Below are 24,667 nucleotides of genomic sequence, written 5' to 3'. Positions count from 1 at the left end.
ACTCCAGTAAAGCAATAACAACTACGGTGATAATAGGCTGCCTGCATTATCATAATTGTTATAACAATTAAGAGTCGAGTTACCAGAGGTGCAAGGTCTTTGTTGATGCACTAGATGGAGCCACCTAGACAGAGATGAATAACTAAGTAATATGCATTCAAAAACTATAGGCACATCTTTACACAGTAAATTTAAAGGGATAGTTCAACAAAAAATGAAAATTACCCCATGATTTACTCAACCTTAAGCTGTCCTAGACATGACATTCTTCTTTTAGATGAATACAATCAGTTATATTAAAATGACCCTTTGTATTACAATATGCAATTAAAATCGTTGCGTAAAAGCCTTTATGCCACCTCTGAGCAGCATTAAACAGTGTGTAAAAACTCCTAAATGCCACTTAAGAAGTGCTTCTGTGCTGCCTTTGGAGTGTAAATTATTACACTAAAATGTGTATTATTACTATAAAATTATTATTAGTAGTTTTTTAAATAGTGTATGATTTTAACGTCTGTATTACTTGTGGGGGAAATTAAAAAAAAGAGAATTTCTAACAAGATTTTCAGTTTCAAAGACAATTCTATTCACAGATAAGTTAACGCTGCTCTGTGCCTGCTTAAAAGTAAGTGTAAAGATGCAATGCTGTATTAAAGCCAGACTTAATTATGTCTGCTCTGACTCATCAACTTCTAGTATCAAATCATACAGTTGCTGTGTAAATGCATTCATATTACCTCTGTTAAAGAGTCAAGACACTTAAATGACACTTCATAAGTGCTTCTACGCCACCTTTGCAATGTGAATTTGGCATCAGAAAAAAAAAAAAAAATCTGATAACCAAATAGGAGAGACTGGAGCTGGCATCACCATCGTTATTGCCCAGAAGAAGAAGAAGAAAAGATACAGCGAACATTGAATGAAAGTTCACCTTGTGTATTTTTAATCTTTCAAAATAATAGTTTTGTAACACTTATATCATCAGCATGGTATGAACTGATAATGTTTTTATCACATTATTTATATGAATTGCTTTTGCAAAAAATAAAAAATAATAATTTGTAAATATAGAAGTTGTATACCAGATAGTTAAAAAAAAGAAAAGAAAAAAGATTTTAATAGCAACACAATATAGAGACAACCACATAAACCTTTTGATGACTTAAAAGTCAAGGGCCCATAATGTGTCCTAATCAATAAAATGTATTTTTCTTCAGAGCAGTTTTGGTGAAAGTGAATCATTGGTAATGATCCACCAGCCTCTGTATAATCAACAAAGACAATAAATGAGTCCAAACATTGTCTAGGAATGTAAAAAGTGAGTGAGGCTGGTGGATGCACGCAGGGTGCAGCGCGTCCATTGGCTATTAAACTCCAGCGCGTCCGATTGGCCTGAGACAAACTTTAGGGGTGATGATGGATCGAGGAGGAGCAGGACGTGGGAACTCTTACTTGCAGTCTGAACAGGTCGGGACTATGTGAACTGACTCCGGGCCGCTGCATGGGTGCCTTCACTACATTGCCTATCCACTGAACCCGTGAACAAGCCATTTTTACGCATTGGTATATTTACTGGCACGGGAAGCATGCACCTTGCGCTTCTGCTAACGCTGGGGTTCGGGTTCGCGTTTGCATGCCAGCTACCCAGCGAGTGGCGACCCCTGAGCGAGGGTTGTCGGGCTGAACTCGCCGAGATCATCGTGTACGCCAAGGTATTGGCTATCCACGAGGAGCCGTACGCGTCCAGTCTGTACAACTACCTGCCGTACCAGAAGCTCGAGCGCGCAGAGGACGCGCTGCTGTACGCGGCGGAGGTGGAGTTGCTATGCGACCAGGCGTGGGGCAGCATGCTGGAGGTGCCCGCGGGCTCGCGCCTCAACCTCACAGGTCTCGGATACTTCAGCTGTCAGTCACACACGGTGATGGAAAACAACTCCTACATATTCTTCCTCAGGTGGGTTCACTTCTAATTGGAAACAAAGAACCAGTTATTATTCTGAACTTCAGTTGGTTATGCCGAATTTCGACCCCCTGACAAATTATTACCCCCTTGTTGAAGTCCCTACCTGATTGCCTAATCCTAATCCCACCCCTAATCCTAACGCCTCCCCCACACTGTAAAAAAAAAAAGTTTTTTTTTTTTTTTTTTGGTTTAATTTAAAAAAGTAAGTAACCTGGTTGCCTTAATTTTGAGTTTATTGCAATTAAAAAATTGAGTTGATACAATGAAGGAAATGTGTGAAATATTTTTGTATCTGAACCACATAAAATGTTTTGATAAATCTTGAAAATAGCACTGTTTGGCATGTTTCACTGCGTCATCAACATAAAACACACACGATTATCCAATATGCTTATAAAATCTTTTAATAATATTTTAATAAAGGTTGTCGAATCACTTAAAATGTTTATTGTATTAACTCAAAATTTTAATTTCAATAAACTCAAAATTTATTTATTTATCATTCGATCGTTTTAGTTTTTTAATAATTTTAAAGGCAAACAAGCCAACAAGTCATCCTCACAAGTACAGTATATGCAAACAAATATTTGTGTGTATGTTATACAGAATGGATGAAAACTACAACATCCTCCCTCATGGAGTTAACTTCCAGGACGCCATATTCCCTGACACGCTGGATAACAGACGGCTGTTTTCCAGCCTCTTCCAGTTCTCAAACTGCTCTGCTGGACAGACGGTGCACAACTTTAATAGTGATTGGGAGAGCCAGGAAGACAGCAGGGTACGACACCAATAAACACACACACACACACACACACACACATACAGATGGGCTCAATATGCACTAAAGTGGCAGAGATAAATGAACACGTCCTGAACGACGTGGATTTAACATGGAAATGCAGAAAGCTGTATATCTTGTTAAGACAGGAGAACTGAAAGGCATAAATCTGCTGAAAGTGAACATCAGTATGCATGTGTGTGCTTTGCATTATTACAGACACTCAGAGTGCGTTGTGTTTTGAAACGACTCTGTTGTAAATTCTAGACGCTCGTAAATGATCTTTTTTTTGAAGACAAGTGTGTCTGCATGCACTACTGCATTAGTTTTTACCTGGGCTTTAAAGGGATAGTGCAATTTAAAATGAAGATTCTGTCATCCTTTACTCACCCTCAAGTTGTTTCAAACCTGTATGAATTTCTTTCTTCAGCTGATCACAAGGGAAGATATTTTGAAGAATGTCAGTAACCAAACAGTTAACTGGAGCCATTGACTTCCATAGTAGGAAAAAAAAAATACTATGGAAGTCAATGACAGAATTTTCATTTTAAAGTGAACTATCCCTTTAACAGTAAAACATCAGCCAATTATCATTCCAGTAGCAACATGTTCGTAGATCAACATCTTTATTGATCCTGGAACAACATTCCAATCAACCAATCAATCAGATTTAAGGGACAAGTTTACAGTTTATGTTAAGTTTAAATTTACAACCAGTGTTAGGTGCTTCTACATGGGCAGGGTTAGGTTAAGGGGTAGGGGTAGGATTAGGATAACATTTTCTGACAGGAATGTTCCAAGATCAACTAAATATTTTGAACACACAACATGTCATGGCGAAATCAAAGCTAGCCGCACTAACGTGAAGACAGCTCAACGGCTGCAATAATGAATCGAGGACTCTGATTGGCTGCAGCCAAAAACATGTGAGCGACACAGGAAGTGAGAATCATATGAAAGTAACATGTTCAGGTTCTCATGGGTAAATGGAGCTACAGCACACACTTAGCCACACCAGTCTCTTTCTTGGTGGTCTTTGTATTGACGACTGACTGTTCATCACGGTAGGAGGCTGAGGTAATGCAAGAGTTCATTCAGCTCGATAGAGGCCGGATTAAAGACCTCCCAGCTAGAGCTGCCCTACCTACCTTACACACATACACACGCTCACTCTCTTAGGACAGCCTGTTCCACCTAAACACACACATCTGCTACTGGAAAATAAAGCTGAGATAGAAAATAACATGAAAGAAGATGGAGAAAGAGTGTGGGGGACGTCAGCTAGACACTTGGACATCCTCTTGGGGAAAAGGCGGTGGGTTTTGAAAGGAAAATAAATCGTGTGTTTTATGTGGATGGTGCAATCCAGAATGGGAGGAATGTCAGGGGTCCTCAGAAGTTATGGCAGGGCATGGGGGGATGTAGCGTGTACACAGTGTCAAGTGGTAGCAGATATGTTTGCCTTAATGAGATTAGCCTGCTGTACATTTAAACACAGAGCTGCTTATTAGTCGGACGGTGGTCTGCTGTCCTAGAGAAGAGGGGCTTATATTCAGACAAACACAATGAGATGCCGGAATGTACAGATAAATAGTCACTTTAACTAACTGAAAACATTAGCTCAGGGTGGACAGTTTCAGATTTATTGAGTGTAATATATATCAACAGAAAATAGTGAGTAGACCAGTGGGAATCTCCCTTTCCTTCCAACATGGGCACAAACCTGGGCTGTACATGGACATGGTACATCAGCTGAGCCTCACGATGACGAAAGTATACTTTGGGCTTAAGCCGTCAGAAATGTGTCCATGCATGTCTACATTAGAGGCAGTGACCTGAGGAGGTGTTCACCTAACAGGTGTCCACTGCGCTAAACAGATGTGACAGTCGCTCTGTCTGTATGCAATAAAGGAATATTTGGGTTTGAAACTATTTCATTTCTATCAACTGCATCTTTTCTAACCCTGAATATTTTTAAATACTGTTACACATATTACAGATCATAAAAAGACATACAGGGACACTTCACTAATCACATCTTTACAGACCGAGGCAGATGCATATACGCTGAGAAGATAAAGATAATGATGGTGTGTGTGCTGCAGGAACAGGTGGGGGTGATTATCAGGCCTGGGAACCTGAGAGAGATAATGAGAGCTGTTTTACACAGGAGCTTGTCTGTGGGAAAAGGATTGAGACTGCCTGAGGGTCTTGTGACTGTAGCCAGTCTGTTAGGTATGTCACCCCCTGCTTCCTGTACCATCCATCTTAAACACCCATTATACTTATTAAACTCTAATCTTATTCAGACAAATGAGGAAAAAAAACACCTTTGCATTTGCTTTGCTGTAAAATGTCTGATAAAAATCTGTCTGCCTGTCTGTCTTCACTACTGGCAAAAGTATTGCGACACCCCTTCAAATCTTTGAATTCAGTTGTTCCAATCACTTCCATGGCCACAGGTGTATAAAACAAACATTTGTGAAAGAGAGATTCGCTCTCAGCAGCTCAGTGCATTCAAGCGTGCTACCGGGATAGGTTGCCACCTGTGCAATAAGTCCAGTCGTGAAATTTCCCCACTACTAAATATTCCACGGTCAATTGTTAGTGGTATCAAAACAAAGTGGAAGCAATTGGGAACAACAGCCTACTACGAAGTGGTAGGTCAGGTAAAATCACAGAGTAAGCTCAACACATGGTGAGGCTCACAGTGTTCGGAAGTTGCCAACTTTCTGCAGAATCAATAGCTACAGACCTCCAAACGTCGTGTGGCCTTCAGATTAGCTCAAGAACAGTGTGTAGAGAGCTTCATGGAATGGGTTTCCATTGCCAATCAACTGCACACAAGCCTTACATCTCCAAACATAATGCAAAGCGTTGGACGCAGTGGTGTAAAGCACGCCGCCACTGGACTATAGACGCTTCTTTGTCTGGAAATCCGATTAACGAGTCTGGGTTTGGCGGTTGCCAGGAGAACAGTACTTCTCTGACTGCATTGTACCAAGTATAAAGTTTGGTGGAGGGGGGGGGTTACGGTGTGTGGTTGTTTTTCAGGGGTTGGGCCTGGCCCCTCAGTGAAAGTAACTCTTAATGTGTCAGCATACCTAGATATTTTGGATAATTTCATGCTCCCAACTTTGTGGGAACAGTTTGGGGATGGGTCATTATCTATCTATCTATCTATCTATCTATCTATCTATCTATCTATCTATCTATCTATCTATCTATCTATCTATCTATCTATCTATCTATCTATCTATCTATCTATCTATCTATCTATCTATCTATCTATCTATCTATCTATCTATCTATCTATCTATCTATCTATCTATCTATCTATCTATCTATTTAACTCTGTCCGTCTGTCTGTCTCTGTCAACCCAAACTCACCATTTCTTTATTCTTTCTCTCGTTATCTTTTCTGCCTTCTTGTCTTATTTTCTTTTCTAAAAAAACACTCTCTATTGTTAGATGACTCACTGACCACCACATCTGGGTCTAGTTTGAATCTGAAAGCAAAGCAAGCTCTCGGTTCTAAATACACATCGCCCACATTAAGATCGTATTATATGAAATTGCTTTGCGAAATAGCTGTTTATATGTTTTTTTAAGCAAACAAACAAACATACGGTCTTGTTAATGAGCAGAAATGTTTATTTCAGTATGTGTGCTGTTTTCGGTGTGTCGGTGTCCACCTGTCAGTTTGGTTAGGGCTGTCGTTGTTGCAGAAGTGGGCGTTTTATTTGGACAGTAGGACACAACAACAGTCATTCTCATCACGCCTTATTTCTCTTCACGCTTTTAAAAAGTGCACAAACATATTATATAAACATACAGTACCGCTCAAAAGTTTGGGGTCTGTCAGGTTTTGGGGGGATAAATGTATTAATAAAGTAAATTAATCCTTATATTCAGCAAGAATGCATACATTTATGAAAAGTTAGACATTCATAATGTTACAAATGATTTCTATTTCAATTAAATGCAAATCAAAGATCCTGGAAAAAACAGCATCACAGTTTCCACAAAATATTAAGCAGCACAACGGTTTTCAACAATATGAATCAGAAATGTTTCTTGAGCAGCAAATCAACACATTAGAATGATTTCTGAAGGATCATGTGACACTGAAGTCTGGAGTAATGATGCCTTTTAAAAATGCATTATTAAGTCATAGCTTGAACAGAGTGAAATTAAAGTCATTATACACAGAAACATAATTATTATTGAACTTCACAGCACCTGTCTCTATTCCCTTTCATGTAACTTGTGTTCACAGTCTTTTTTTGTGCAATTAGCTCATGTGGTGACATCATGTAACACTCAGATTTGGCTCTTTATAATAGGGATTTAGACCTTTCCGCTGTTCAGGAGAACATGCGGCATCCCGTCGCTCAAATACACACAGCAATCACACACACTCCACATGCACACACACACACTCAGCATGCCTCGACTTGTGTCTACCGTGGGCATGACAGCATGCCACTTTTGAACTGCCTCCATCACACACACACACACGCTGGCATGAGCAGGGGCCCAGAGTAGAAAGGCATCGCTCAACAGGAAATAATAAGGCTGACGGAGGCTGGAAATAATGTCATGTTGACCTTCATTCCACAGGGTCAGGTTATCAATGCATGCACACCTCTGATTATAATGTACTCTCTCTTTTTCTTTCAGCTGCTGTGTTCCTCCGTGCAGAAGGTGTTGTTCGAGGAGGAGGAGCGGGTTGGGCAGCTCCAGGAGCGCGTGGCCGAGCTGGAGAGGAAGAATGAACAGTTAAAAGAACGAGTTGGGAAACTGAGGAATTCTCTGAGGAAAGCCCGGAAGACGTCCCGCCGTGCAGAGCGGGAACGCCAGGAGCTCCAAGAGCTCCTGAAGACGGCGGAGAGGCGTGCAGGACATCACCTCAATGCCATTCCACCACAGCACAGCTCTCCACGCCACAGATACACACACGGACTGTGAGCTCCAACACACAAACGTATTTACACACAGCAAAAAAGTGACTTTCTTCTTTAAGCTAAAATGTAAAATTTTACTGGAAAACAAGACAAATATATTGGGTAAGAAAGTGACTTTTTACAGTGACTTATACAGACTGCCGGGCAGTCTTCAAATTTGCTCTCCCTCTCTCCGCAGCTGTTAATTCATCTCCAAATGCTTAATGTAAGCTTAAAATGTTTTGTATATAATTTTAATGTTCACACTGATAAAGCTTAATCAATAATATGCTTTTGCAAAATTATAGTGTACAAAGTGAATACTTAAGGAGCTATTTCTGAGATGACTATAAAAATTATAGTTAAAAATAGTTGGATTACTTCTGTCATATTAAAGGCACAATATGTAAGATTTGTGTACTTGGATTATCCCAAATGTTTCCAAGAAAGTTTAAATCCAGAGAAATAAGCAACTTTAACCAGAACATGGACCATGTCCGTGCGTCGCCTATCAGTGACATCATACCTGCGTTACCTGCGATTTCTGGATTTGTTTTCATTATAATATAGCTCAAATTTAACATGAGTACTGTTTTGCCAGGCCTAATATCAATCTAGTTTACTGCAGTGTAAAACAAGTTTCTCATAGTAGCCGCCAAGTGAACGCACAGAGTAGTAATATGATAAAACAGCGCTGGTTTACCCCACATACACGAGTGGAAGAGGTAGAAGTGGTCGCTTGTGTATTATAAAAGCTTCACCAAATCAAGGCATCATCAAGCTACACCTCTGATGTGTTTAACTGTTGTCCTTGCATCTTTTTCAACTCTTTTTTTCCAAACTTTTTTTTTGCTTCCCTCGCTTTACTGACCTGCGTCTTTGTGTTTTTAAATGCAAGATCACATTCGCTGTGTAACACCCCCATATGATTCCAAATGTAAACATTATAGTTTGTTTTTCAAGTTAAAAGTTAGAAATTTGTGACAATTTTCAGAGCTTGAAGATGTAACAGACAGCAGTGTTGTCATCATAATATTTGCATACGGGATTGTGATTGGTCTGTCTTTCTTCAATGTATTTTTAGTTCGTCTTAGTACATTGTAAAACTCGAGTTTTAGCATACATGCAATTAGCTCATACTTCTGTGAAGTCTGAGACAGCTGATATTGGATTGTGCAGATGGATGAATAAATACATTTATGAATATAATAGAAAAACAAAAGTGTTTAGAGGGGGCTGAGCTAATTTGCCCTCTTAAAGAAACATTGCTCATTTTAATGCATTTACAATTATTCAATAAAACTTTTAAAATGTTTTTTTCCTAAAGTCAAGATCAAAATCAAACGCTTTAAAAAGTGAAATCACACATCTTAAGTTAAAAATTCTAATTTTCAAACTAGCTGATAGTCAAAGAGAAAAGAGCAAATATAAAGGACCTGTATGGTTACATGACTTCACACATACACAAATACACAATTCACAGCAGAGGTAACTGTGAGCGAGGACACACACACGATCCGATACTGTGATCATTACACTGAATTGCATTACATCGGATTCTTCCTTTCTGAGGCTGATAGTAATACATCTCTATCAAGCACACAATCCACTGACAGCTTTTCAGCAAATCCTCACTCATTATCTCCTTTCATCTGCTGAGCAGACTGAGATAGAGTGTGGAGGAAGGGGAGAGGGAATGTCTTTAAATGTGTCCAATTCTTAGAAACGTTCTGCATTTTTACATAAAAAAACAACAACAAAAACACTTATAATTTGTAAGATGTTTTCCTATAGGTACCAAAAAATTTCCTAACAAGGATTTCGGATATTTCCATCTTTCTGTGGACATTTTGTCCCCATGACGTAGGGTTTACCAGGAACACACACACACACACACACACACACACACACACACACACACACACACACACACACACACACACACACACACACACACACACACACACACACACACACACACACACACATACACACACACACACTAACCCTACCCATTACACAAAACTTTCTGCATTTTTTATTAATTTTTTTTTTTTAAAAGTATGGTTTCATAAGCTTGTTTCCTCAAGGGGACATCAATTTAGGTCCTCACAGTGAAAGTCCCCATGCGTCGGTGTGCATTGAGGTTAAAGTCCCCACCGGGAAAAACGTGCTCACACACACTCACAGCAACATCAGGAGTTTTCATCTGTACACCCCTAACTCTTCCAGGAATGAAACCATAGACTGTAAAATAAAAAAAATAAAAATCACCCATAGTTTTCTGAAGAACGTTTCTGAAGCCTAAAGTGCCTTTGCCATCTTGGCAGCGCGTCACCGTGCGTCACTCCACTGAATAACTGAATGATAGCTGAAAATGGGCAAAGATGAGCGAACAGCTCATCATGGACAAACAGCTAGTAGTGACAGCAGCGACAATCCACCTGTCACTCAAAGTGGCCACGCCCTTAATTATGAAGATCTTTATGGCTTTATATAATGTAAACAAAAAAATGTACCCCCTCACAGTTGTCACAAAGGTCAAAATTAGCCGTATAGACCAAAACCACAATTTGTACCAGGCTGTAAACATGTTTTTTCTGCTGTAAATTTGGGTATTTTAACACGGGCTCAATGAGACTCTGCTCCCTTCTGGAGCCTGTGAATTGCAGTTTAATTACTTCTGTATTGGCTTCAAGAGGATCTGGGAGAGGTTGAGTCCGCTTCAATGAAACTCTGCATGCATCATGCAGGAGAAAGAAAAGTTAAAAACATCCCAAATCTTAAATAAAACATTTCTCTTATTCCATATAACAGAGACCCATACACTCTCAGAAAAAAAGGTACAGTTCTGTCACTGGGGCGGTACCCTAAGGTACAAAAGTGAAAAGGTACATCTTTGTACCTTACTCACCACTAAATGGTTCATATTAGTACCTTAAAAGGTACATATCAGTACTTTAAGAGTGCAAATTAGTACCTTAAAGGTACATAGTAGAACCTTAAAGGTACATATCAGTACTTTAAGAGTGCAAATTAGTACCTTAAAGGTACATAGTAGAACCTTAAAGGTACATATTAGTACCTTTTTGGTTTTGTACCTTAGGGTACCGCCCCAGTGATAGAAATGTACCTTTTTTCTGACAGTGTATATTCAGTGAGCGTGCATCCTCTCTTTTGCACACACATTAAGGAGATGGTAGCTTTGATTTCACCAGTTCTGGAAACCTGTAGGCTCTATAAACCCTCAAAAACAGCTCATTGTGAACTAATATTGAACTTTTGCAGGACTCTCTCAACTGCTGCTACACAACACATGAGCACAACAGCGTATCAGCATGCTGACAGTGGCGAATGCACACAGATCTAAGACGGTTCAATCCCACTCTAACCCAAACAAACATTATCCAGTCCTCTTGTAAACATTAACCCCAGCTGATCTCAATACAAAGCATACCAGACTGATGTTTGTCCACTTTCAACACAGTCTGTTATCACAGTCTTTGAGCTGCAGATGTGATCAAACAGCAGGAACTAAGAGGACAGAGGTTGATGGCAGGAGCTGATGATGGACGGTGACTGTGAAGTTAAGAAGCAGAGATTCAGACTAACTAACACAATGTTAAGGCTCTGGGCAACTGACAATGGCTGATAGCGTCTCTACATTAGATGAGATCAGAAATTGCGTTTTCCAGGAAGTCTCTTTTCTCATTTGCTCACCACAGGAAGTGGAGGCCGCCATGCATGGGCAACATATCTGTGACTGTTTTTGAGCCCAATTAAAAATGCTATAAAAATAAAAGTTTTATACTGCTGTCTGATTTGACACATGCTTGGCCAATAGTGTTGGGCATTTCAGAGAGACTACTACAAAATAACGAACACTGTGGGTGTTGCCAAGATGGCCGCCAATTGCTTTCAATTGAAAATGAATTCCTTCATAGACTGGCAGATATGAAAATTGACTGACAAGCTTGCACAAAAGAAATACGGTTGAACATCTTTTCAAGCGAACTGCATTGGTGAGTCAAGATGATTTCATAATATATTAGGTGTTGATTGCACAGTTTGCATAATATTCAGTTTATTCGGCTGACTAGTTTTGTTATATTTTTCATGTGAGCTGTTTGAGATGAATTTCACTGTGAATTTGGACAGTTTTGCGTGATTGGGTAGGTGTGTGTGTGTGCACTCATTGGTGAGGTAAACAACTGATTGTTTGTGTTAAAGCCCAAACAAAGAGCCAGAGATGGCATCTAACAGCTCAGGTTTTTATTTTGGATGACCTGCTGGATCTGTGAGATCTCTTTAGTATGGTGTGTGTATGTGAGTGCACTTAAAATACTTGTTGCTCTGTTTTCTGTGTCACTCTTCTGGGAAAGTTACTTAATTTGTACCCCCAGCATCTGCTGGAATTACGCTCGTACCCCTTAAAAACCAAAAGCTGAACATTTTTGTGGCTTTATAGCATTAACATGACTCATGATTTTCCACTGTTTGGTTTTGTTTGTTATAGTGCGGGTCACATGTTGCTGAGCACACAGACACAGGCTCTCGGAGCGATGCAGTTAGAAGTCATTTATTTTAAGAGGATAATGACAGGGAAACTCTGCTGGTCCCTGCAGTGGTGTGAGGGGAAAACAATCCTCCAGGGGAATATCAGCGTCTAATTTAAGATGTTTCAGATGTGTTAAATGAAAGTTGGTTTCTGCACTGTGAGGTCTGCAGTTGAACATAAGATTCCACATCTATCTATCCATCCATCTATCCATCTGATCAAAATCAATCAATCAATCAATCCATCCATCTTTGTTTTTTTATTCATGCCTACTAATCTGTCAGACAACCTGTAGCCTACTTTGTGAGTAGCTTGGCAAGCTTTATTTTCAATGTGTCCTCCTTAACACGGCTAATGTCTAACATGTTGGCCAGACACATGCACAGATGCCTGGGGTCGTAAGCGGTCATGCATGGCTGGATGATATTCACATGGTCTCCTTCCAGTCTGTTTTGAGTCGGTAGAGGGAGGCGGCGCCTGAAGCGCTGTGCTGGTGGGAGACCGGCCGCGTCCAGCCTGACTGACCGCTAATGAAAGGGATCCAAACCAAATTTAATGACAGAAAACAGTGTTCAAAAGGTGAATGTGGGTCACAGAGATCCTTAAGCCATAAAAGACAAATCATGATCATTCAGGATTTATTTAAGGAAAAAGGAAAGAAAGAAAAAAAAAGGAAAAAAACAATCATTCATTCCCCATTGCTTTACAGCATGGAATATAAACTCTGATATGTGCAGATGATTGTCAAAGGCATTGGATATACAAGCCCCATATCAACAGAAGATCACGTCACAGTAAAGTTAGTATTCTTATGCCACTCCCAAAATATGATCATCATTGTCACATGCATATGAGTATATAATTCACATTTCACTGGGCAACTTTTATTTCGGACAGGTTGTGTCAGAGATGCAGAGATCACAAGGCCTGCATTGCCAGAGTTGCATTTTTTAAAATATATATATTCATATAGATACAGACATATTTCTTCATACATATAGTTACATGGTGAGGACTTTTGAAAGTAAGCAAACAATCGGTTGAATCAGAAAGCGCATTTAACATGCTTGCAATTCTTTATAAAATCATTCGATGCAGTTGCAAGGTATTTTCTTTCTTAGTTTGCAAATAAGTCGACATTCAAGGGACAAGTTTAAAACTGCACAGTCACTGGGTAGCACAGACACTTGTCAGTCACAGCTTTTTCATCGTAAGAGGCAAAAGTGACGCCTGAGTTGGTGAAAAAAAAAGAAAATAGAACATTGGGAAAAGTTTGCATCACGACCGATCATCATAAATATTCACCATGTTGCTCGTGTGAAGTGCACAGACTGAAGTTTGTACAATAGAAATGTGATTTTATCGGAACGTCCAACATAGAGCAAGAGACACGAGTTTGTGAATATACATCTGTGTTTTACAGTCGGTGTGTGGCCGACAACTGCAGAGAAAGGCAGTGTTTAGAGAACGAGATGAGAGACACAACGTGCACACACTAACATCTCAGGGACAACAACATGATAGACACGCCACAATCACAGTCTATTTACAAAGCCTTTGGACACACGGATTTGCTGTGGACACAGACAGACGACAGTGATGCTATAATCGAATTGAACTGAAATAATACAGATCGTGTTTGACTTCCACTCTGTCCTTCATCGCACTCACTGATTGATCAGGATGTGTGTGTATGTGTTTGTGTGTGTGTGTGTGAGAGAGAGCCATGGCACGTGTGTGCATGTATTTACTGAACTGAATGTTAAAATGAAGTCCTATACCTAATTATTAGGCTATACTGAAATACATTTATGTTTGGCTTGGAGTGGCAGTAACTGTATACAGATATCTTTATTTATCTTCAATTCAATCCCAAAGTTTTGGTTCATTCTTTTTCTGCATATCCTACTGAGGGTTTAAAAAAAAAAGTAAAATCAGCATATAGGACAAATTTCCTGCATTTTACACTTATAAATACACACAGAAGAAGGTGACAATCACAAACACATAGTACAATTATGTTAAACTCTTTTACCACAGAAAATAATTTCTAATTGTCCCTCAGTTTATAGAAGCAATTTTATACAAGCAAAAATTACACAAAAAAGTCTACAATTGCAAGAAATTGCACCAAAATAAATGTTTTTAGAGAACAGCAATATCTTTTTTTTTACGACTAGTCAAACAAAAAATTGCTTGCTAACCAAAAATTACAAACAGACCCAGACAGCAACATAATGTCTGCCCAGATCGGACCCACATTCCACACGTACCAGATGTGGGCCGGATCTGGGCCGACACTATGTTGCTGTCTGGGGTCAACTCCTAAATATGGTCCATTTCATACAGAATGCACAAGGATACCAAAAAGGTACTGTTTACATGACACAACTCAGTAAATATGTAAGTAACACCAAACTAGAAGTCTGGAACAGCCGTCCCACCACTAAAAGAGAGAATTAATAAGACAGAATTAACTAACTCGAATAACATATTTGTATAGAAATGTTTGAACAAAAGTTTCACATTCTGGCCTTTCTATAGACATTTACCATGACAAACCGAGGGACAAATTAGAATGATTTCCTGTGGTAATTGACATTATGCCACAGATACAGTACTATCAAAATAGCTTAGCATTCATTTAAACAACTGTTAGTTATCGAACACCTCATGCTTGGACCGTAAATGGCTGAGCGTTTTAACAGAAATGTGTGGTATGGTTCACTCGTAGCAAGACCCAGAAAACAGCTTTTGTGACATACAAAAAAAATATAACATCGCCCCAGTTACTTTGTGGAAAGCTTCTCTGTTGTGAGATTATAAGCTCCTCTCGAGTGTGAAAATGAAGACAAAATGGTGCATGCATGACCTGACTGAAAAATAAACCCATTAGCTCAAACCCCTCATGGTGAGGCGGCGCCCACACTGAAACAAACATTCAGGACCAAACTAATAGGAAATGCATGAAGATATTCAATGGCACTTTGGAAAATGTCACACACTCCTAAATCTTGTCCGTAGACGAGGTTCCCTCCTGTGATATTAGCAAACCATAAAGGGCAAAGAAGACATAAGTCACTTTAAAACCCCGACAGGACAAAATAGCAGAGCTGTTCGGGGACAGAAGACAAGTCACCCATCAATAAGGAAGTGTAGAAACCTTAACTTAGCCCTTAAACCAACAGTAGAAATTCAGCCACTTTGAATCACATTGGAAAGATGTTTACAGTCCTTGCTGGCTTCCATTCCATTAAAGTTATGCTACGTTCATATCGTTGATAGTCAGAATTACCAATCCAAACAAACATGATCAAATATTAATCTGTCATAACGACAAATGATTTAAACTTGACTCTGTTGATGATGACTGCAAAATACTTCATAGCCACATTAATTCGCCTCTTGCGAATTCAGGAAGAGCAAAGAAATTACACCATGATATGATATGAGCCACCAGCTATGAGGTCAATCACAACAATACAATCTAAGAAACAAGCAAAAAAAGTACGGTATTTGAAAATGGTAAAAAAAAAAGAGAGCACAAAACTGTCTTAGGGAAAGAACTACAAATCCCATTAAGCATTGCAAATAACAATCCAATTAAAACCCAACAGATAAATATAAAATGATTGACATTGAAGATGTTAATTTTTTATATAAACAACATATTTTATGTTTATTGCAAAATAAGCATATAACTATTGTCAGGGTATATCATTTACAGCGCTTCATTGAAGTGTAGTTTTTTTTAGGATCATGGGTAATGTAGTTTTTTTTCCTGGAATTCCGCTGTTAAACACGATTATTTAAAAATTGAGTTGAAATATAAGGCTGAAGGCTTTGATGAAAGCATAACAACTGTGTAGCTCACATTAGGGCTTTAAAGCTTAGTAAGTTACCTTTAAATATCTGTTCCCCTATGGGGAAAAAATCTATGGCGCTGTCTACTTACAGTACACGACTGTTGGATTCTATTAGGAAGTTGAAAATGTTTGTAATTGTGGTCGGATAATTCTGAAACAGCATGAACGTAGCATAACATGCAGTTTTACCGCATGGTCATATTGTCATACAATCATACAATGTGAGAGTTAAACAGCTGTCTATCATCCTAATCTACATTTCTGACATTATTCTGGCTTGATGAGAAAATATCAAACCATGTTAATATAGATACCATCATTATAGTGCCCAGTGCAGCTGTGGAATTCCCTGAGAACTCGTACACTGGGCGTAGAAAGACGCTGCCATGGCTTTTTGGGAGATTTGTGTGTGTTTGTGTTGAGTAACAGAACTAACACTGACTGTCTGTGTGTATGTAAAGTCACGTTTGAAGCAGAGAGTAACAGGAACAAGCTGTTTTTTCTCTGCGTTTTAAAAAAAAAAGTCCAGTAAAGTTAGATAACAATCAAACATATTGCATGTTTTAAAAGATATCTTAAACTTTGTGATAATCTCCCATCTTTGTGTTTGTAAAAACACTGTAAAACACCAGTAAATGTTCTCTCTTATGTGCAAACTGAAGTCTCGACTCGGAAAATGTCGCAAAACAGTCTAACGTGATTATTAAAAGCACTTCTGCAGGTCAGCATGACACATCAGTGAAAACCCCCGAAAAGATTAAAATGGTGGCTAACAAGAAATACATTAAATCGTGAGTAGATAGAGAAAGTAAACAGGGAAAACCGGGCAGAGGGAAAGAGGGAAGAGCTAGACATGTTACGATATAGTAAGAAGAATCATTTGACATTGGCGCCGTCCTCTTATAAGGACGGACACGATCATGCACACACTTTCGCACCGGAACCTCTGCTTTCTTTTTGACTCGTTTGTTTTTTCCCCAAAGGTAACATGGCTGGCGAGAGTCGTAGCACATTCATAGCAAAGACATCACAGTTCTCTCCAGCCGCGCAAATTCACTTCTCAAAATGGAAGCCATCTGCTGGAAATCTCCGTCTCCTGCCGCTGCATGCATTGCACCCTCTAGTGGCCTGGAGGTTAAAAGGCAGGAGTGCATTAGGCGCGCAGTGTTTTTAGCCTCTCAGTGGCGATGCTATGGCGATGGGTCAGTCCTCTGCCTTACTGGACGGCAGGGCGGGGAGTGGGCTGAGGGGCGGGGCTCACAGGGCGGTGGCCTCCCAGCTCTCTCCCCGCAGAACCTGGCGTCACTTAGTCCCAGTTAGCACTGTGCTCACCGACGCAACTGAGGGAGGGAGGGGCCTGCAGGGCTCCGCCCCTGAGGCAGAGGAGGAAGCAGCTGATGCCAGAGAACAGGAAGTGTGGGGAGGGGCTGTACCTACAAATGCAAATTCATTGCTTAGAAGTGCATGGAAACTGATACCTTTAAAGGACGACTACGGTGAAAAATAAACCTAGGGGTAAATAACATATGTTTACCGAGTAGATCGTTCTCTGGGATGTGTTTTCATGAAAATCAAATGTAAAGAGGTTTATCTCTAAAAACAGATTAGCATATGACACTAGTATATGGGGCATAGGATAAGTAAAATTAAATCGCTAGTTAATACCACTAACAATGCTCAAAATAGCCTCACATTAACACGGAAGCATAATGAGGGTCCCTACATGCAAACCGAAGCATTGAGAACTTTGTAAGTGTACAAACAGTTTCCCAGTTTGTACGATTCCCAAAGAATGATTCCCAGAGAACAATCTACTCGGTAGCCATGTGTTAATTACCACAGGTTCCTTTTTCACTGGTTAGAAGTTAGAAATGGGGCTATATCATAGCTAAAATATATCTAGTTTACTATTGTTTTTGGCTTTTCTAGACGCTGTTCTATTTCTTAATTTTTTTGTACGTCTGAAAATCCTTAAATGTATTGTTGTTGTTTTATATATATATATATATGTATTGTTGTATATATCTATATATATATATATATATATATATATATATATATAGACTGTATACACACATATATATAAATATATATAAACACACACATATATATTAACCAACTTTTATGTTAGATGCAATTAATCGATTTGACTAATACAAATATATATAAAAATGATACTTACAGTCTTTGCGTGGTATAGAGGTGGTTCCTGTGGCTATATCATTAATAAGAATGGCATTTGGGTTGGGAGCAGGTTTGTGGTTTTGGGTAAGTGCTGGAGTGGAGTTTGGTGTTGTGTTGGGCGGTAGAGTTGAAGTCTGGTTCGCGTTCAGTATGCGGTTCTGGTTGGCAGAGCTCGATTGGTCCATGCTGCTCCCCATGCTACTGCCCAACTGCAGTCTCCTCATGTGGCGAACCACGGCCGTGGCGTTGAAGGCTTGCTGTTATGTGGAGAGACGAGAAGTCATGGACAATGACAACAGACAATTCTCACAGACTGACACTTGGGCCCAAAATGTACCGCACTCTGAGCAAATAGATCTAGCTACACAAGCTTAAATTTGTGTTTAAATATGTGTTCAGACTATACTTGCATAAATTGTGTTTCTGGTCTTATTCACAAGGTAACTTGTACTCACTCTCCATTTGCTTTTTGCAAAGTTTTTGCGCATTTGTCGACTGACGGACTCGTGGATGTTCTTGCAGAGTGCAGTGTCTCCCGCGATCCTGGAAAGCAAAATGTCAAAGTCAAAACTTTGCAACTTTCTTCACCTACAATGATGCCCTCTCCCCTCCTCTCTCCTCTTAAGAAGCACTTTGATTCACTCCAAAGTGTGTAAATTCCCTGTGGTTTTCAATCCTTCTGATTTTCCTTCTCCTGTGTTTGGTAAAGGCTTGTTAAAGGTGCCTGTAGAGGATGTGCTAATTGCCGATTAGCGCTTCAGAATACGTAATGTGAGATTAGTCGCAGCGTCTTAATTGGCTAGTGTTTATTCGGTATCTTTCCTCCTGCCCTTGAGAGAGATCTTGGTGCATGATAATAGAGAGACCGAATTCAGCTTGATACTCAGAGCACACATGCAATCCCCGGCTGACGCAGATAGTGTTTCCACTTAATACCAATGAAACGCTGCACTAATAAAGTGAAACCAAACTCCGTCTCTCAATGATGTTTATGAGGTCAGAGTTTAATTGTTCTGGTACAGCTCAAGTGTCTTAGAGGACCTGAATGACAATCCAAGAAAATAAATCACACAGAACAATCATCTGTAGACTTCTACTTGTTAATGTTGCAAAAGTATCTTTATTAAATATATCACTAGACATCTCACCCACAGTTAGGCTAATGTACTATAATATTTGCCAGAAAAACTGCTTAGTATTATTTTTTATCAAAATATTTCTTTATTATATTATAAGTTTTAATTGTAAGATATTATTACTATATTATGTTTATTATTATTAACAAATTAATTTAAAATGATTGCTTTTATTTTTAATAATTTATTTAAATTATTTACTGAAATATTTTATTGAAATTGTACTATTATTATTATTTAAAAAAACATTTATTAACAAATGAATTTAAAATGAAGGCTTATTTCAATAATTTATTGGCATTTATTAAAATATTTATTTAAACCAAACATTATTACTAAATTATGGATAGTTTCACTCAAAATCATTATTATATTATTATTTTATTTTATTGAAAGTATTGCTTCATTATAAAAAAGGTTTCGACAGTAACATAATAATACAATAACAATAACAAATTATTTTTAAATTATTGCTTTATTAAACAATAGTTTCACTCTAAATTCTTATTTGAATTTAATAAAAAAAATAAATTGCTATAATATAAAAATCAGTTTTACCTTTAAAATATTATCATTAGTTATTTAATAATAATAATATTTTTATTTAATTTAAAAGGATTGCTTTATTACTTAAATGATAGTGTTACTCTTTAAATAATAATAATGGAAATTACATTATCCCTATTATATACTGTGCCGAGCACAATCCCAGGGTACATCAGGGCAGCACTAGACTCACCAGGGATGTCGAAGGGCCTGTTCACATGTGTATCGCTTTGAGGGATCCTTTTCCATCAAAGAACCGATGAAGTCTTTTGCTGTACATTAAACATAAAAAATAAAAGTGAAACATTAAAAACATACATGCACAGCAGCTTAGAAGCATTAAACTATATTGACAAGGCATCAGAATTTGTCTCATGTAGAAGCGAATCTACAGTATTGGTGAGATAACACTTTGAGATTTTCAGTGGAAGCACTGACAACAAAATTTGGATTCATTCACTGTTCCCTGATTCATAGGGTGGAAGAATTTCATAGATCTAGTGCCCGTGGAATACCGAATTTCCAGTAAAACATTTTTCCACTCTTACTGGCAGCATGTACTGATGGATGAGTAAGTGAGTGTGTTAAATATTAAATACCTATAAACCAGACTATAAGTATGGCGTGGTTCTTTTCTATACGTGTCAGTGGAAATATACCTGAATCAGAAATATCATCCCAGTACGGTGCATCAAACTCATAGTCAGCTTTCAGGATTTGCTCAAAGAGTTTGGAGTCATTTTCGTCATAAAAGGGAGGGTAACCACACAGTCTGTAAGAAAACACATGAGCTTATTACATCATTTCCATACTTGCATAATCAAGGCATGCATTTAATCCAGTGGATATCAACCTTTTAGACCTTGTCCCTCATTGCCAATTATATTTTAAAACCAAATAATATTAAATATATAGATTTTTTTTGTTGTTAATAGCTTACTTTATTTTTTTCTTTGTCTTATTTTAAATCATTTTAAAATGAATCATCATTATCAAATACCCACTTCCTCGACTGACTCTCTTCTGTTTCTGAAGAATGTACTGGCTGCTCTTTTCCATATAATGAACAGTAAATGGGAATCCAGTTTGTTAAGCACCAAAATGACAACAAAACAAAAAAAGAAGCTCAATATGGCTTGTACGATGTGACAAAGCTATCATATGACTTTAAAACACAAGTCATAAGGACTTTTGCACAAGTCATAAGGACTTTTATAGTACTTATTTTGTCATATTGGCGACTAATAGCCCGAGCCCTGAGTAAACTTTTGGGTGAAAAATACCTTTAGATTATCACTGTAATCCTCTAAAAACACATCAGCGGACACCTTGATTTAACAACGAACGTCACGCTCAATAAATATGTGTAAATAAACCCCATGGGCCTCTGGAAATCAGAAAAAGAAAGACAGCTGATTAAACCTGAGCAACGTAAATCAAATCTCTTGGAATGTTTTTCTCCTCTCATCATCAAAGCCATTAAAATACCTTCCCTCATGGGGAACAGAGGCAAGGAAGGTAATTTTCTGCCTGATTTCGACCCCATTAGCTTTGTGTTTTTATCTCTTCTCGTTGGGTTAGCTAATCAGATGCTAAGAGAATTAGCTACGGTTTCAGCCGGTTGTCACTGCAATAATCACACCTGAGAGGAGGCCAACCATCCATGAGATCTGACTCTAAGCTCTAGCGGACACCCGGCTCAGAGGAGCAGTTGGGCAAGGGCCTTTCTCAGTAAACACACCAGTGTTCATTTAGTATATTTGTATTATATTATAGTATTAATTGATTAATTTCAGCTTCCCTTAATTTAGTTTTTCATTTCGTATTATTTTCCAGTAATTTTGTAATGAGATCTATAATTTTTATTATATATATATATATATATATATATATATATATATATATATATATATATATATATATATATATATATATATATATATATATATATATATATAAATAAAAAATAATTTATAAGTTGACATGTACTTGCAAACTTACTTATAGTCAGTAGAATGTATGGAGCCCCTAAAGGGACATGGAGATGGAAAAAAATATGAAAGGGAAGGAAAATGCTTTTGCGTTCTCTTGCAGATGTTTTGCGTTCTCCCCAGAAAATGTGGATTCTTTCACAAAACCTTTGTGTTCCCCCGAGAAACTTAGCATTCACTCACAAAACCTTTGCGTTCCCAGGAACCTTACATTCGCTCGCAAAATGTTTTGCGTTCCCCCCAGAATCTTTGCGTTCGCTCACAAAACATCTGCATTCCCCCAAGAAACTTTGCATTCCTTCGCAAAACCTGTGTTCCCAAACTTTGCGTTCCCCCGAGAAACTTAACATTCCTTTGAAAAACCTTTGTGTTCATCCAAGAAACTTGGCGAATTGGCCTTCCCCCAAGAAACTTTACATTCCTTTGCAAAACCTTTGCGTTTCCCCTTAAAAATTAGTGTCACTTTGCAAAACCTTTATGTTCTTCTGAGAAACTTTGCGTTAGCTTGCAAAACCTTTGCATTGCCCGAAAAAACGTTGAGTTCCTTTGTAAAACCTCTGCGTTCCCCCGAGAAATATTGCGTTCCTTCACAAAACCTTTTGAGTTCTTGAGAGCAAACACACATTTACCTTCAACAAAGCATGTCCTTTATATCCAATTATTAAGACTGTCTGTTGGGGAGCATCCCAATAAAGTGTTAGATTTGATGTTAATCAGAAAATCTACTAATATTCTAATGAGACTTAGCTGACATGCAATGGCAAAGTGTATTTTAGTAGAATGTCTAAAGTGGCCCATTGAATTAAAGCGTTACCCATGTGAATACTTCGGATCAGGACAGCTGTGAGTGGGAGTGATGGGAACCTCAAGCTGAACGACAGCTTCACCAGTTTGTTGACAGACAGTGTGAGTGTTTGTGTTGGCGCAGGAGTCCCCCAAAGCAGCCGGGATCGAAAGACCAAAACAAAAGACAATTGACTAAGATGTACACGGAGATCTGTAGCAGACTAAGATTCAAGAAGGTGATGCGAAGCTTGTTTTATGTTGGTTTGTCTCCACAGATGGCCGCAGCTCATGTGAAATGTACAGCTTTTATGACACATTCTCAGTATCGTTACGAACATTCCCACACTCAAAGAATTAAAGAAAACATACTGAGAAAAAGACGGGGAAATTAAAATACCACAGTGGAATCGCCATTTTCTTTTCTTTTGGGGGGGGGTGTAGTACTTTTTGTGTTGGGAATTGTCAAATATAACTTGTATTCACTTTGGTGTTAATCACTGGACCAAATACTTAAAGGGGTGGTTCTGTGTTTTTTCTAGGCTTGGTTGTGTTTATGGGGCGCAGTATAACATGTCTAAATACTTCTTTTTTTAACGCATATTTTTCTTATATTTTACCTTTATTCTACACCGCTGTCTCCACTGCTTTTATGAAGCCCATCCCTCTGAAAAACGCAATGGTCTTGATTGGTTAGATGGCCAAATGTAGTTTCATGTATTTTTATTGGCTGAAGTGCCAAGCAAAGGTTGCCGGAAACGCCACGCCCCTCACCATTACGGGCAGAAGTCACATCTGCAGTGACTAGCAAGGGTTTATGATGTCACCAACCCTGGAAGAAGCTTGTTGTAGTCCAAACCGGCCGTTTTTGTAGGCAATAAACTGCCATAATTTTAAAAGACAATATCTCAGTTTGCATTGAACTTTCAGCGCTGTAACTTTGCAGATGCTGTTTATGCTCAAGCAGCAACATTACACACTAACTAAAGTAAAAAAAAGTGAAATCACATGCAACCACCTTTAATAAGTAAAGACATAATAGGACATTAACTCAAGTTAACTAATGGAACATTGCTGTAAATTGTTAGGAGGAGGACAACACTTTTTTTTGTAACTTGAATAAATACATGGATAATAAAATACACTATGATAAAAGCTTCAGCAATTAACCATTACATAAATACATACAGTATATAAACATCAACCACTATCATCATAATCATAATCTAAAATAAAATAAAAACAAAATGATCCAAATTCAAATGATCCTGGCCTATATGTAAATACCACTGTATATGAGTATATGAATCATTTATAATATATCAGTAGCATGGCATTAGCATCTCATACATCACTGTACTACCACATTATTTATGCGTAAGATAGTTTCCATAAAACATCTGCTGACAAACTAGTTAAAAATCCAGAAATCTTCCATCAATCAACATCTGGAATATTTGTGAGACACAAACTCACTGTTTTCTGTTTGAATGACTGAGACTCACACAAACCGCACCATATAAGGAGTCTGAGTAAAGTTGGGCTCGACATCTGTAGCTGATCAGGAGAGATGGGTCACTTACTCATTTGTGAAAACATTTTCTTTCAATCTTGCTTTTGCAATCTTGCATAATCCTGAAATGTCTGCAGAGACCGTGTCCATTAAAATTCCACCTGTAAATTCTGCATCGTCACGACATCCTCATTAAATCTGTCTCCAGCATAACGACTCCAATCTTTTGAATAATCTTTTGATCTATTATGACTTTTGACCTGTAATGTTGCCTGAATAATAATCATGCAATATTTGTTTGTTGGCCAGAGGATAACTGGCACCACGACTGAGCCTGGTTTCTCCTAAAGTTTTTTTCTCCTTTCTGTCACCTGAAGGAGGTTTGGTTCCTTGCCACCGT

The 24,667-nt window shown here is 38.4% G+C and overlaps 2 protein-coding genes across 2 annotated transcripts in view; one reads left to right on the top strand and one right to left on the bottom strand.

Annotated features, from left to right (window-relative positions):
- Positions 1-1,052: 1,052 nt before the first annotated feature.
- On the top strand, positions 1,053-8,100 carry ccdc3a (coiled-coil domain containing 3a). The gene is made up of 3 exons (XM_067427341.1): positions 1,053-1,954; positions 2,570-2,744; positions 7,428-8,100. Exons 1-3 carry the CDS (start codon positions 1,587-1,589, stop codon positions 7,713-7,715), a joined length of 831 nt encoding a protein of 276 aa, XP_067283442.1. The 5' UTR covers positions 1,053-1,586; the 3' UTR covers positions 7,716-8,100.
- A 4,769-nt stretch (positions 8,101-12,869) lies between these two features.
- The window catches only part of camk1da (calcium/calmodulin-dependent protein kinase 1Da), a 69,549-nt gene continuing 57,751 nt past the window's right edge, over positions 12,870-24,667 (bottom strand). The window contains exons 7-11 of the mRNA XM_067427182.1: positions 20,640-20,752; positions 20,174-20,252; positions 18,754-18,841; positions 18,297-18,555; positions 12,870-17,547 (exon numbers count right to left, since the gene is read on the bottom strand). Coding sequence (XP_067283283.1) covers positions 17,417-17,547; positions 18,297-18,555; positions 18,754-18,841; positions 20,174-20,252; positions 20,640-20,752 — 670 coding nt within the window. The 3' untranslated portion in view covers positions 12,870-17,416. The remainder of the gene's footprint in view (positions 17,548-18,296; positions 18,556-18,753; positions 18,842-20,173; positions 20,253-20,639; positions 20,753-24,667) is intronic.

This window comes from Pseudorasbora parva, chromosome 20, assembly GCF_024679245.1.
Source record: "Pseudorasbora parva isolate DD20220531a chromosome 20, ASM2467924v1, whole genome shotgun sequence".
In the NCBI taxonomy this organism is placed as follows: Eukaryota; Metazoa; Chordata; class Actinopteri; order Cypriniformes; family Gobionidae; genus Pseudorasbora; species Pseudorasbora parva.
The sequence above is the reverse complement of the archived record's forward strand: the minus strand, read 5'-3'. Positions and strand labels throughout refer to the sequence as shown.

Excerpts from the sequence above, each read along its gene's own strand:
- ccdc3a (XM_067427341.1), top strand. The coding sequence starts at position 1,587 with ATGCACCTTGCGCTTCTGCTAACGCTGGGGTTCGGGTTCGCGTTTGCA. Across the intron at positions 1,955-2,569 it reads TCCTACATATTCTTCCTCAG|AATGGATGAAAACTACAACA; the intron begins GTGGGTTCACTT and ends TATGTTATACAG. Across the intron at positions 2,745-7,427 it reads AGAGCCAGGAAGACAGCAGG|CTGCTGTGTTCCTCCGTGCA; the intron begins GTACGACACCAA and ends TTTTTCTTTCAG.